This window comes from Sprattus sprattus, assembly GCF_963457725.1.
Source record: "Sprattus sprattus genome assembly, chromosome: 2".
NCBI lineage: Eukaryota > Metazoa > Chordata > Actinopteri > Clupeiformes > Clupeidae > Sprattus > Sprattus sprattus.
In genome coordinates, this window is record NC_137921.1 from 45,180,855 (window position 1) to 45,195,729 (window position 14,875).

The following is a 14,875-nucleotide window of genomic DNA, read 5'->3' on the forward strand; positions in this document are numbered from 1 at the left end:
CAAAGGCAAAGGATACTCGCAAGGCCTTTAGAATTGCCACACTCAAGAAAGGCCTGTCATTGCTTACCACTTAAGTAGCCAAGGACATATCTTTATTTTAACTTGGTAATTCAAATAAGAAAAATCAAGTACAATATCAAGAGATAATAAAATGTGAGCTATGGCAATGGATTGTGGTAATCAGTGACAATTGCATTAATGGAAAACTAGAAAACTGGTGTAATTGCGAATGGCACTGGTTTGATCCGGGTCTTCTCAACAACCATCCTAAACGGGAATTGATCATTCTTAATAATCTGCATAACCTTAAGCTTTCAGTCGATTTAGATAAAATTAACTTATTGTATTGTGGATTAATCTACATTAGACATGAAACCGTTAATTTGAGGTAGGCTATGATTAAGTTCTCTCCAGTATCGAAGAACTCGGCAATTAGGAATTTGCGAAACGGTCCAGTCACTCGGTAACCTACACAACACGAATAATGAAGGGGCAGGATTAGTTCTGGTGCACTCTGGCCCAAGTGCGGCATTTAGGCCTACTGGAAATCAGCTGCGGTTCGGCGTCTGTTGCAATCGCGTACCATTGATGGCTGTTTTTTCCCTGGGGCATTTGTCAAGATCTTCCGCTGAATGTTCCATGCTGGCTCTCTGGGTTCACGTCAGAGGGCGAACTCCGTAGCGCAGCCATCGTCTCCTGACACTGGAAAGAAACACTGATAGGAGAGAAGTTGGTGAACTAGCGGCCAGTGCCTTTCCTTAAGCATATGATAACACGCGACTGTTCAAGCACAAAGCAAAGAATTACAGACATTCTCCCCATACTGCTATGACACAGTCGACAAAAAAGCGCAAGATTTCAAGGTATTTGTTTTTTTATTTCATCCTTGATTGTGTATTGACGAGCTTTATGACTAGAATCATAAGTCCTTAGTTGCTATCTTTACCATGTACCATTACCGTTAAAACAACCCACAGCCCAATTAAAATAGCCACAGACCAATAACCTCCCTCCAGATTTTTACAGGAAATCCATGAACTTATCAATACAGGGAATTTCTGGTGTCCGTATCTGTGAAATAAGACAGTGAAATACATAATGTTTTTTTTCCTAATTTCAGCCAACCCTTCAAACAAATAATCTAATATAAAAAAAGTATGCGGCTGGACTTTGGAGTAAGTGAGGCCACTCTGAGGATGCCACATCTGGCACCATGGAGCCTGGTGGACTGGATGAATCACCAGGAGTGTTTCTGCACAGCTATTTGCAAGCCTGTCCAAAGGAATCTGGCATCCTGACTGTCATTCAAATATGTTGTGGGCTTTTTCAGGGCCCTGGCTCCTACCACAGGGGAGCCTGGTTGCCCATCTGACCACTTCATAACCCGCAGCCTTGGGGCTGAGTGACATTGTCTCTGTTGCAGGGATGCTGGGGCTGATCAGCTGCTGCTCAAGTTGGAACACACACACACACACACGCACACATACACATGTACACTTCCTCTATATCTTCACACCAGCTTACATATCATATACAGTCACACAAAGTCATACAGAGAAAGGGGCACACAAATCATCTTAATTTTCTCTCTCTCAATCACACACAGACACAAACACCATAGATGCTGAAGTTTAAGCCAACTGAACCATCGTATTCTCTCACACATAGCTAATGTTCCACGTATCATGGCCCAACCTCGGTTCCCCCTCTGGCTGCTCCGTCACATACCCCTGCCTGTCCTCTGACTCTGCCGCAGGGCTCGCAGCGTAGACCAGCTTCAGCTGGAGAGAACAGCGCTGCCTGGAACAGGCTCCAGTCTGTGGCGCTTTGGCTCTGTGCTCTTGCATGGCGCTCCACTTCATTGTAGCATATGCTGCATCTGAAGGTCAGTGTGCAGTGAGTGAAGCACATGGCCCTTTCATTTTGGCTGCAGTCTATCTGTAGTGTAGAAGTAATTTAACCTTATTTTAGCCACCATGAGTTGTGTACTCTTGTTATTATGAACATGGTGAAGGATGCTGCATCACACCTTTCCTTTGGGCCCTTGGTCAGTGATAAAATAAACCATGTTTAAGCTGTTGAGTCTGACACATATTGTGAAGATTACAGATTGTGAAGGTTTTACATAGGTCCTTTGTCCTCTTTCTAATGCTGTGGTTAAGAATGCAAGCCATGATTTGGTTTTGTGAAAGGTTGTTGATGTTTCAGCTCAACAGAACATCACATTACACTCCTTCCTTCCGTGCTCCTGAAGCACCATGTTGATTAGCTGGGATTGTTTATGGTTCGGTCCGAGCCACTATTTTAGTTTCCAATTTACTGGGCCAGGACTTTGTTTGAACACCAGTTGTTTTTTTACATAAAGGCTGAATGGACAGCTAGACCATGAGGAGCAGTTTAATGCATCTAAAGCAATTCTAACGTACACATTAATATGGAAATTCATTGGCTCTCCAAGAATCTCTCTAACCCTTTGACTGAATATTTAAATAAATCATGTTCAGTCCACAATCTTTGGATTGCATTCTTAAAAAGATGGCCTTTTCCGGAATTTAGCTTTTACGTCAGTGCTCCCAAAACCAGTTCTCAAATACACATACTTGCTCACAGCTACCACATTTAACATCGGGTCCTGACACGTGACAAGACTAGTGAGAGCATAGACATTTTCTTCCCTATTTTGCTCGAGCAAGACTCACAGAAATCTGTCTTAGGCAGAGACGAAGTACCATGCAGTGTTTGTGTTTCAGTCACCCAATGCTGAGAAATGGAAGAGGTGGTGGTGAAGGGGGGTGGTAGTAAGACAAAAAAATCAGAAAAAAGGAAAAAAAACAGGGCAAAAAAAATACGTCCAAGACTGTGCCATCTCTGTAGTCTGTGGACGCAGAGGAATGAAGCAGACATGAAAGTTGGCCTATTTCATGGTCAGGGCTGCAGGAGCTGGGGAACGGGAGCCCTGAATGGCAATGCATCTACCGCGACGTGACAGACAAGTCCCTAGGCAAAACTCGCAGGGGCCCATGGCAGGCAGGTCCAGGTACTTGATGAGTGTGACACCTTTGCCTCTCCGCTAGAAAATGTTGTTGCCAGCACGCTCCACTGCTCCGGCTCAGAATTCGCCAAAATAAATTTGCCTCTCATCCCGACTGACGACACGTCCCACCTCTCCCCCACCACCCAACCAACCACACGCCCACCCACCCCTACAACGTTCTCCCTCCCCCCAGCCTTCCCAAAGCTGCCCGACCCTGGTGCTGTTGAGATCATGAGTCTCCTTATAGACGCTTGCAGGGCTTTGCTTTTGATCAGCGCAGCCTCCCTGAGCCTGGGAACCCACCTGACGCGGGAGATTGGAGACTGTGGCCGAGTTACCAGGCAGCTGTGACGGGTAGGCTACTGCAGACACATTCCCTCAGGCACCGTTTGCTTGCTCCAGGAGACACAGGCAAGCACACATGGAAGGGTTTTATAGTTTGGGGAGAGGGAGAGTAATCCTACCAACATATAAAAAAATATTTCAGATATACAGAAAAATGCATGCAATCCTACTCCCTGGTTTTATCTGTGTTTAGTTTCCCCTCTTCTCTGCTATCTGTATCCTTCCTCTGTGCCTGGCTATGGATATGAACACTGTACTGGTGTTTGTATGGTGCGGTCTAATTGAGATGAGGCTCTCAGTTCATTCGGTTTCCATCTCGAGAGATAAGCCGGAGGGAAATTTCGAGACTCAACTTTGCCAGGAGGCTGAAGCGCAAGTAGGGGGGAGCAGAGAGAGCCTGTTGATGTGTGTGGCATGTTTGTTAACAGTACCATTCCATCAGATGGTGTCAAAGTGCATCTTGCGTAAGCCCTTTGCCCCCTTACTATTTTTAGGCATGCATTAGCGTGTAAAAAATGCTCCAGCTATGAAGAATTTTCTCTCCTCCAGTCTGTTCTTGGGGAGCCATCCATACACAGTTTGTGACTGTCACCTAAATTCCTGCATTACAAACCAAGCATTGAAAGGCCATCTATGCAGAGTTCTCATTCAAAAGGTTTATCACCCCCAGATCAACTCAAAGATACCACACATACTGGTAATTTGAATATAAATGTCCAGTGTCCAGAGGAGGTCAGAAGTGGCAGAATTATTTGATATGCACAGTATGTGTGCTCCAGGTGTGAATATGCCTGCAGGCAATGCACCATCCCAGCCAAGAGTGCTGCAGATAGGGCTTTCTTGGTGAAGACACAGTAACAAAGGTCAGGTTAGGGCATGTCCTCTCTATCCTCTAGGGGCCAGTGTCATATGGTACATGCATGGCTTTTGGTCTTAATAATTTAATAACAGCATAGGTTAATAAAGGTTGATGCCCTGCTCTTTTGTGTCTTGCCTTCTTTTGAATCAACAGGAATGGAGACACATTCCTATTAAATGCAAGGTGAGTATCGCCTGTTTGATTAGGTTTATGTAATCACTTAAAATGCATGATCTTCCTTTTTCATCAACGACATTTGATCAACACACATTGCCCTGAGAACTGAGACCAGCTGGATGTTTTCACTCAACATGTTTAAAATATAAAGGCAATATCGGGCTGGGGTCGAGGGACATCAAAGGACAAATTACCAGCCACGATAAAATATTCAAGATTAAAACAAAAGGTTTGAGTTCACACGTCTATTCAAGAGAGGAGCTGACCAACAGCTCTGTGAGTTAAATCACAATGGATAACTGTGATTCGTGCTGGTTCAAGGGCTGGAGGTTGCACATGCGATTCCTGGTATTTCATCATACAAAACAAATGGGGTTAAGAAGACCAGTCCTTCAAACAGTCCAAGAGAGGGAGAGAAAGCACAAACTACCCTTGGCAGTTACCTTGGAACATCTTTACACATAAAATAATGAATTGAAATGCTTCTTCTTGGCTGCATCCTCTACGTTGACTTGGCCATATGGACACTGCAAAAAATGATAATAACAACAGAGCAATTCAGTGTTTTAGATTGCAACAAGGCTGTATGTGGCAGTATAGAACGTGACATGCTGGTGTGTACCATCACATTTTAGTACTAACAAAACTCACATGTCTACAGGCAGTCCCGCAACACTTTCCTCTCTTGTTATGAGCAAAAGCCGTGAACACCTTGTATCCCGTTGATGGGTCAATGTACAGTCTCTTCTGAGCCTGTGAAGATACATAGTTTGTACAAACAAAACATAGAAACGTGAAAAAAGAAAATATCGGAATGGTTCAGTGATTAGTGCTATGCCGGGGGTTAACAAGAAAATTACACAAGACTGTGCAGTCTACCATGAACTCTTAGGCCTCTGATTCACATCAATGAATGGCTTGATTTGTTAAGAGAAAAAAAATGGAAAATAATACATAAATATTTAAATAAAAATAACTCCCACAGTCCAGCTGTTGGCTCACTCCATGTGTTTACCACATTCTCTGTATGAGGGCCTGTGAGGATAAATTGGTTGGATGATTGGCTAGCACAGTGCTGTGACCATTTACATTACCAGTTGTGACAGTAATATGAAATTACATCCCTCCAGTGCCCAGTTTTTTTTTGATGGAGCTGAACTGATTTAGGCAGGGATTTAAAAATATTAATCAAAAAATATTTCAGCAACACTCTATTGGGCAGTATTATGGTTACAAAATGTTTGTAATAATTAGTTTATGCTATATACAGCCGCGGAAAAAATTAAGAGACCACTTCAAAATTATCAGTTTCTCTGGTTTTACTATTTATTGGTATGTGTTAAAGTAAAATGTACATTTTAGTTTTATTCTATAACCTACTGGCAACATTCCTACCAAATTTCAAATAAAAATATTGTCATTTAGATCATTTATTTGCAGAAAAATGACAATTGGTCAAAATAGCAAAACAGATGCAGTGTCTTCAGATCTCGAATAATGCAAAGAAAACAAGCTCATATTCATTTTTAAACTACACAATACTAATGCTTGAACTTAGGAAGAGTTCAGAAATCAATATTTGGTGGAATAACCTTGATTTAAAATCACAACTTCCATGTGTCTTGGCATGCTCTCCACCAGTCTTTCACATTGCCGTTGGGTGACTTTATGCTACTCCTGGCGCAAGAATTCAAGCAGCTCGGCTTCTTTTCATGGCTTGTGACCATCCATCTTCCTCTTGATCACATTTCAGAGTTTTTTTTATGGGATTCAGGTCTCGAAATTGGGCTGGCCATGACAGGGTCCTGATCTGGTGATACTCCATCCACACCTTTACTGGCCTGGCTGTGTGGCATGGAGCATTGCCCTGCTGGAAAAAACACTTCTCAGAGTTGGGGAACATTGTCAGAGCAAAAGGAAGCAAGTTTTTCTTCCGGGACAACGTTGTACTTTGCCTGGCTGAGGTTTGTAAAAGACCATAAGGATTGAACCAAAGCCGACTGGAGGGTCTCCTAGTTCGTCTTCTCTGATGAGTCCAATTTTCAGCTTTGCCCAACACATGGTCGTCTGATGGTTAGACGGAGACCTGGAGAAGCCTACAAGCCACAGAGTCTTGCACCTACTGTGAAATTGGACTCATCAGAGAAGACGAACTAGGAGACCCTCCAGTCGGCTTTGGTTCAATCCTTATGGTCTTTTACAAACCTCAGCCAGGCAAAGTACAACGTTGTCCCGGAAGAAAAACTTGCTTCCTTTTGCTCTGACAATGTTCCCCAACTCTGAGAAGTGTTTTTTCCAGCAGGGCAATGCTCCATGCCACACAGCCAGGCCAGTAAAGGTGTGGATGGAGTATCACCAGATCAGGACCCTGTCATGGCCAGCCCAATTTCGAGACCTGAATCCCATAAAAAAAACTCTGAAATGTGATCAAGAGGAAGATGGATGGTCACAAGCCATGAAAAGAAGCCGAGCTGCTTGAATTCTTGCGCCAGGAGTAGCATAAAGTCACCCAACGGCAATGTGAAAGACTGGTGGAGAGCATGCCAAGACACATGAAAGTTGTGATTTTAAATCAAGGTTATTCCACCAAATATTGATTTCTGAACTCTTCCTAAGTTCAAGCATTAGTATTGTGTAGTTTAAAAATGAATATGAGCTTGTTTTCTTTGCATTATTCGAGATCTGAAGACACTGCATCTTTTTTGCTATTTTGACCAATTGTCATTTTTCTGCAAATAAATGATCTAAATGACAATATTTTTATTTGAAATTTGGTAGGAATGTTGCCAGTAGGTTATAGAATAAAACTAAAATGTACATTTTACTTTAACACATACCAATAAATAGTAAAACCAGAGAAACTGATAATTTTGAAGTGGTCTCTTAATTTTTTCCGCGGCTGTATATGGCAAAAAGAGGCCTTTCGAGACTCCTATATAATCTAACAGTAGCATTTCAGGTTATCCCATTAGATTGAATTAATCAAGTACTTCTGATAAAGTTAGTTACTTAAACGTCCTTGTCAGTGTACAGGAGTTTTGCCTGTTAATGAAGGCCTGAAATCAGATGCAGCTAGACTTGGCAAGGTTTGCGATAATTTCAGAGGAAACACCTGAGCAACACCCACTCAACTCCTTTCAAATTCGGTCTTCGTCTGAGATGGTTTGGGAATAGTAATGATCTGAGACAATGGACCTGTACAAAGGGCAGTGTTTACAGTACTGTGTACTCGTCTGTTTAAAAGTACAGAGCCAGTTGGCGAGCCACTCTGAAGTTTGTAGCCGTCATCTCAGTCTGCTTCAAGAGGAGGGACCGCGAGTTTCAGCTGTGACAGGCTACAATAGCAGAAAGGCCTGAGGCTCTTTGGTGACATTGCATGTCATTTCGCATGGCATCTCGGCTCACCATAGTGGCGCTGGCACTGTCTGTACAGTTTCGGCATAGTGCCATTTCTTAGGGTCTGAAGTGGTGGGGGAATTCTCTTTACTCCGTCAACGTGTCACAGAATTGTGAATTATTTTGTGGACAGGCTGAAGCGGTTGAGCATTTCACACAGGTCTCCTGTACTCTTCAACACGAAGAATACTTTAGTGTGAAAGTAGGCTATTTAAGTCCGATAGCAGAACAGGTGTCAAGCTGTTTTAGGAATAAGGGACATAAACAGCTTCAATAATCTTTCATTAACTGCCTGCCAGACCACGGTCACCATCAGAAACTACCGAAGTGGCTACACGATTCCATTACAGTGTAACACCACGAGGCTTCCTGGCTCCCCTCACCTAGAAGTCAAACGAACTCTTTGCTTATGTCTAAAGCTTACCTCACACGCCTCCTTGTGTAGCTTGTGGATTTCTAGATCGGTGTCAGTCAGCTGTGTTTCTGCATTTTTTGTTGGGCTTTTTCCATCGGAGGGAGGCTTACATGCTCCAATATAGGCATGAGAATCAGCACTGCTTTTAATTGAGTTACTGTGCGAGGTCGTGCACAAAAACTCGGGAGACTTGTCGCTTTTGCCTATTTCGACTGACATCAGTGTTCGCGTTCGATATAAACTACAGAATCTCCCAAAAAAATTACCTGTGAAATCATATGCAAGAACGTGCAGTGAAGAACTGTGTAAGATGTTAGCGACCGGCAGTTTAGCCTGCCTCGTAGCCTGCATAGCTAAGTTTGCCTTATCTGAAATGTTAAACTTCACAAAAAACGTAAACTCTGCATACATCAAAGATACTGATTTGGTTATACTTGGTCAACTTAAGTACTCTCGACCATGCTACCGTGAGGGACACAGTGTGCCATGAAGCCGTCTCGTTGTTCTCGCATTTGGTCTGATAGTCTGTGGAAGCGAGTCCTTTTCCGCCTCTGGTGCGCCCCCCAATGCGGTGGTGAAGTAGGCTACAGGCTGTCATGAGTTCAGCTTGGTTCTAACTCCTACTTTTAAAGGATAATCATTTCAAATTTAACTTTCTCAAATGTTCAGTTTTATATGATGAATTTTCCTTAACCAGGGCTACATTAAACGATAGGGTAATTTGGACACTAGTGTATTTCTAAGTTAATAATAAAATGCATAGTTATGAAAGCCATGTTACAAAATCTTTAAATTGTATTGAACCATGAACTGGAAACCCGAATCAACATGACAAAGTCAGTCCTGGGATGAGTCACACTAGTAACTTCTACCAGTTCCTCAAATGACCGACACAAATGTGGTGGGTGTTCTGAAAGCTTGAGTTCCTTTCTACACCTCCCACGGAACCAAAACCATCATAAGCTATATGTTTGCATCTAGATGAGATGGGTTTTAGGTCTAAACATTGTAATAGCTCACTATCTAAACTCGAAGTTTCAGAGGCTAAGTAGGCCTACATCATCACTGTAATCAACCACTGGGTCTCCTATTGTGGCTGGCTACAAATATCTTGTGAGACGTGTAACACGTTGGTAGCGCATTTCAGCAACCAACCACCCAGTTGCTTTTGAGTACTTATTGGTGAAGAAAACAAAAGTATTGAAACCACTGCAGTAATAACACATGACACTATTTAATGTAGCCTGTAGCATGCACGTTGTTATGTTATACCACCAAATCTGGCAACAAAAGAAAAACATAACAGTTTAACATTTTTTGAATAAGGATGATTAAAATAAATAGGCCTGCAATTGCTATGCCATATCCTGTATAGCTAGGTATCGGACAGAAATGACATTCCATTGGCTATGCTTAAATATTGATAAGATTATCGTGACAAATAATTGGTAAATAGGGTAAGTCTCCTGTTAATATGGGTAAAAGGTAACATTGACAAAACAAATAATAGGGTGCGGCAAAATTACGGTTACTAACAAACACAACACACTAGCCATACCTAGACTGAACTGCGGTCACTGAGAATAGGCCCAGGTGTTGATCAAACGACATGACGTCACGAAATCTTTGGCTACACTTCCTGGTCGTTTTTCGCTGCTGTGGATAATCGTGGAACTGAAACGGTCCGCCACAAGCTGCAAGAACAGTGGCACATGCTTGGAGCGAGAACATGTTCATGTTAAGATACTACTTACATACCTACACCTAGTTGCATCGGTACGCGAGGTTTGCTACTGTCGCTATTAAGACAGTAATCAAGCCGGCGAGAGCTGTCGCGATGGTGTAACCATGGACAGCAGAATAAAGTAAGTCAATAGTTGTATACATCTCAAGTAACAGCATTGCCATGGTGGCTTGGTTTGCGGAATGCCATATCTAAACAAACTAGATTAGTTTCAATACAAGTGTAACTAAGCTTGTTAGCCTGCTAGCTGCCACTAATGCTACTGTTGCTTGGTCGATTCATTTTGGACTGTCTCGCGCGAGCTGACCAGCTAAATTAGCAATTTAGCCAATAGCTCCTACTGAAACCTTGGTCTTTTACCCCAGTTAGCATATATTCCAAATGTCGCATAATTGTACAATATAAGTCATGTTACGTCTAATGTTCTCAGCGTCATATTTATCATACATAATTATAAACTAGTGGTCCCTGTTAACGAGGTTTATGTTAACGAGGTTCATAACGGGCTAGCTAATCCTAAATAGGACAGCTGGTTTAGAAACCACCATCATCAGTGATATTAGCGACATATCGATTTTGCAACAGATGACCAGAGTAACTTAAATATCGCTGTAGCAGTGTGACATTTTAACTATATTTCAGTGCGCCTAGCTTTGTTGATGGATACAAAATGTAAAGGATATTGTCTGGTACACTGTAATTAACTGTTGCATCCACATGTAGTCAAATGTGCGCCGAAGACTCACATTTGTTTACGTGCTGTCACTGACACAAGTTTTGCTTTAATTTATTCCACAGCGAAAAACCAGACAGAACATTCGATCTAGCGTTGCAGGTGGCATGTCCTACGTCCGAAAATGAAGGTTAGTTGAAACCACAAGAGACTTTTGATGTAATGTTAGAAAGGTTTTAGGTGGTTGTGTGAAGTTGCAAGAGGATGCCTGGTCAAGATGTCTAACTTTGTTGAGAAGCAAGTTCGCCTGCTTTGTGATTGTAACTGTTTTGGGCAATCTTAACTGCAGTTTCATAAGCTCAGGCTGTGAGCAATTACACAGAATTTCAGAAAAAGTGACGAAACCATAACAATACATGTTCCATATGAGTGGCAGTGTTGCTGCTCAACTTTTGACAGGGGAGAGTAGTTGTTCACCTAAATTAGTTTTCATATCCTGCTGCCATCTTAACAATGTTTTTAAAATATATCATTTGGGAAACTTGTTATTTTTAAAACAGGAGCAGCCATCAAGACTGGTTACATATTTGATGGAAGAGGCTCAATAAACCATCAATTTTCCCCATGCTGGTGCAATAAATCCATTCAAGATTTCAGAAAGAGGTTTCATATAAGCTTGGCTCCTTGTACAGGAAATTGATGCTGCAGTGTTATTGAAATACTATTTGTCTTTCAACTCAATTTTGTTCAATTTTATTTAGGGCAAGTTGAACAGTTGAAATTGTCTGAAGGCACTTTAAAGAGCCCAGAGTTTGAACCCCCTAGAGCAAGCACTAAGGCGACATTGTCAAGGGGAAACCTCCCTTTTAACTGGAAGAAACCTTGAGAAGAACCCTGCTCATAGTGGGGGACCCATCTGCTTTGGGCTGGCTGAGTAGTGAGGCAGAAAAATACATACAGGGTTTATAGTGGATAGAAATGGAGAGAGCCAGCATTCAAAGTATTGGTTGTAGAACAGCTTAGTGGTTTAACAGTGAGCTCATATGGTTACTATTATAAGGATAAGCAGAGCAATAAAGCTGAAAACTATGTCAATAGTGACATACATTTGTATGACGGGCAAATAGACTAGCACACAATGTGTATATAAGATGTACATGTGGAATGGGCAGCTGTAACTGTCACCTTAGGCACCCAAAAAGAATGACAAGTAATATGGCCGCTTCATCAGTATCAACAACATGGTGAAGGTGAAGAGGTATATTGCGATGGGTGTCGGATCTTGTTGCATTATTCCCAACTATAGGATGCATTAAAGAGGAATGTTTTTAGACTTAAAGATGGAAAGGTTGTCTGCTTCTGTGCTTTTTGATACTCTTGGAATTACTAGAAGACCTGCACCCTTGGAACAAAGGAGTCTTAGTGGGCAATAGGGGACAATGAATTCCTTGAGGTCATTTGGAGCTTGGTCAGCCATTTAGAGCTCTGTATTTAAGAAGGAGTACTTTGAAATCAGTTCTTCTTTTGACCTGCATTCAGAGTAGAGAGACTAGTACAGGTTAGAAATGTTCATATTTTTTAGTTCTAGTAAGCATGCGAGCAGCAGCGTTTTGTATTAGCTGGAGGTTCTTTAGTGAGTACCTGTGTGTGTGTGTGTGCGCGTGCGCGAGCAGCAGCGTTTTGTATTAGTTAGAGGTTCTTAAGTGAGCGGTTGTTACACCTGGACAGGAGAGCCCTGCAGTAGTCTAGTCATGAAGTTCTACATGTACATAGTTTTTCTGCATCTTGAAGTAATAGGACTTCTCTGATTTTGGCAATGTCTTGTTGCATGGGAAGCAGAAATGTTTGCATAGTCTAATATCACATGAAGGGCAACATCATGGAAAAGTAACCACACTTATGAAAATTCAGTTTCAATGCTTGTCTTGTGCTGTGATGTTAAAGAGGTGTTTTGTAGGTGAGCTGTTGATGCAGCTGTGCAATATGACAGTTCATAAGAAAGCGAGAAATAGTTTCTGTCTTGCATTATCAATGTGAACTGCGAGGAAAAAAAAGCCTACATGCGTGGGTTCAGATCTCATATTGTCATAACCCACTTCCCTCAAGTTTTGCCAAGGGTTAGTCTCATTTCCTGACTCCTGCTCTCAGGAGCCCAACTACATTTGAGCATATATTCGGGGGGCGTTGTTTGGAGAGGAGGTGGAAGGGCCGACCTGGCTGCTTACAGCACATGCGTCATTTGCCATGCCAGGAAGTAATTTTTGATGTGAGATAATTGTCATGTTAGTGTTTGCGAATGGAAGGCCATGGCCTCACCAGCAAAGAATTGGTTTCATGTTGAGCATATGGGAAAGACCACTTTTCCACTTCACGACTTGTGTGACACACATTTCCTTCCCCGGTCCGTCGTCTTGTTCATTCAGTCGGGCCCCTGTGGAAATCTTGCTTACCCCCGGGTGGTGATCCTCGTTTTCCTCGGATACCGCTTTGACACAGGCCAGTTAAGCCTGATCAGAATTGAATATCAATTTGTGTGATTTATGCTTGTGAAAAGGGGGATGGATGGAGGGAGGATATTATTTTAGCCTGCGCTGGCTCCACTCAGCTCTCCTGCACATCCAGGGAGTGTACCTTCCATGTCACAGCACCTTGTAACACAAAATATCTCATAATTTGGTATAAAACACTTACCCATTACCCATAAACCACTAACCTATAATTACGATGTACAGACCTAGCCCATCAGAATGCCACAAACATGTCAGAGCACACCACACTTAGTCTCAATAACATGCATAGCGGTCACCCTTCTGCGTATTACAAACAGTAAACACTGTTTGAATGTGGTTTCACTGATTCGCCCTCGATAATGTGATTGTATGAAATCTGGGAGTGAAATATGATGTATGTGATGATGTCTGTATCATTGCCAGGCTCGGTGCCTCATGACTCTTGACTGTCTGTGGAGGCCATTGTAACACTCTAGAATATTCACTTTGTCAAGGTTCCATTGTTCCATGTGTTTTTTTTTCCTCCCCCACTAGTATGTTAAACCAAACAACCTAGTGTGCCACAGCTTCTTGTTGGCATGAGCCAGCCTCTTAGTTTTTTTGTTACACACACACACATAGCATTTTTGGTGGTGTGCTGCAATTTTCAAAGTATTGGCAAATAGTTGGCAACAGCATGAAACATTTTTTTCCCCTCATGCCTGTAATTTTGTGCTGATGGATGTCACACCATAGAACCTTCACCACTTCCTTTGTTAGTCTGATGTTTTTTGCAGAGCTTTCATTAGCCCTGAAACCAAAACATTTTCTGAAAGAAGGTTGCTACAAAAGATGGAAGTGGATTTTGTAGGTTTGTAGTCAGTTTGCCTGTTGGCTTGTTTTATAATCCCTGCAGTACGCAATCAAAAAGGTTGTAAAAGTAACTTAACCCTACATTTCATTCTTTATTCTTTGGGGGCAACCTTGCAGGAATTATGGCCTACTGTATAGGCCCCAGTTGCTCTCTACTGGTAGGACAGGGAGTGTGAGTGTAGGAGTGAATATGACATTTGATGTTTTGTGCAACGTGGTATTGGTAATAAAGCTAGAGTCCCATACTCTACCATAAACATCTTGGATGGACCATGAACTATTCACAAATGGCATTGTGCCCCGGGCCTTGCACCTGACTTGGCTGTAGATGTTGTAGATGAATCTTCTGTATGTTTTGGTAGTAGGTGAGTGTTGATGTGTTTTTGGACCAACACCCTGAGCTCCACCCAGCACCTCAGAACACCTTTTCCTTGACGCCCACATGTTTGTGCCAAAAAGCAGGACTATCTTCAAACTATGAATTATTTCCACACAGCCTGTCATCTACTGCATCTATTCCTGTCGCCTCACCCGGAGGAGAGTAGAGCACAGTGCAGTGCTAAAGCAGAGAGGACCTCTTTACCCAAATGGATTGAAAAATAGTCATCATCAGATGGCGGGGCTCACAAGCCGAGAGATTTCATCAATCCATGGCAGGCATGACTGGCATGGCTGCGTGCGCTTGGCTCCATTGAGCCATATTGATGCCTTTCCAAGCCTGTGCCACCAGATGAGGCCGCCGGTGCCAAGGCAGTAGGTGGGGACAGATGCTACCTGTCTTCCCCGCTCGTCTCCGCCAGATTGCTTGCAGTAATAAAGTGATAGCGCTAATAGATCAGAATATCACTTTTACAGCTACACTTGCAACAG

General features: G+C 42.5%; 1 protein-coding gene across 1 annotated transcript in view; it reads left to right on the top strand.

The window, feature by feature from the left end:
- Positions 1-10,074: 10,074 nt before the first annotated feature.
- The window catches only part of dennd1b (DENN/MADD domain containing 1B), a gene marked incomplete at its 5' end in the record, with an annotated part of 98,397 nt that continues 93,596 nt past the window's right edge, over positions 10,075-14,875 (top strand). Inside the window, 2 exons of the mRNA XM_080860786.1 lie at positions 10,075-10,091; positions 10,769-10,833. Of these exons, the coding sequence (XP_080716912.1) occupies positions 10,075-10,091; positions 10,769-10,833 (82 nt within the window). The remainder of the gene's footprint in view (positions 10,092-10,768; positions 10,834-14,875) is intronic.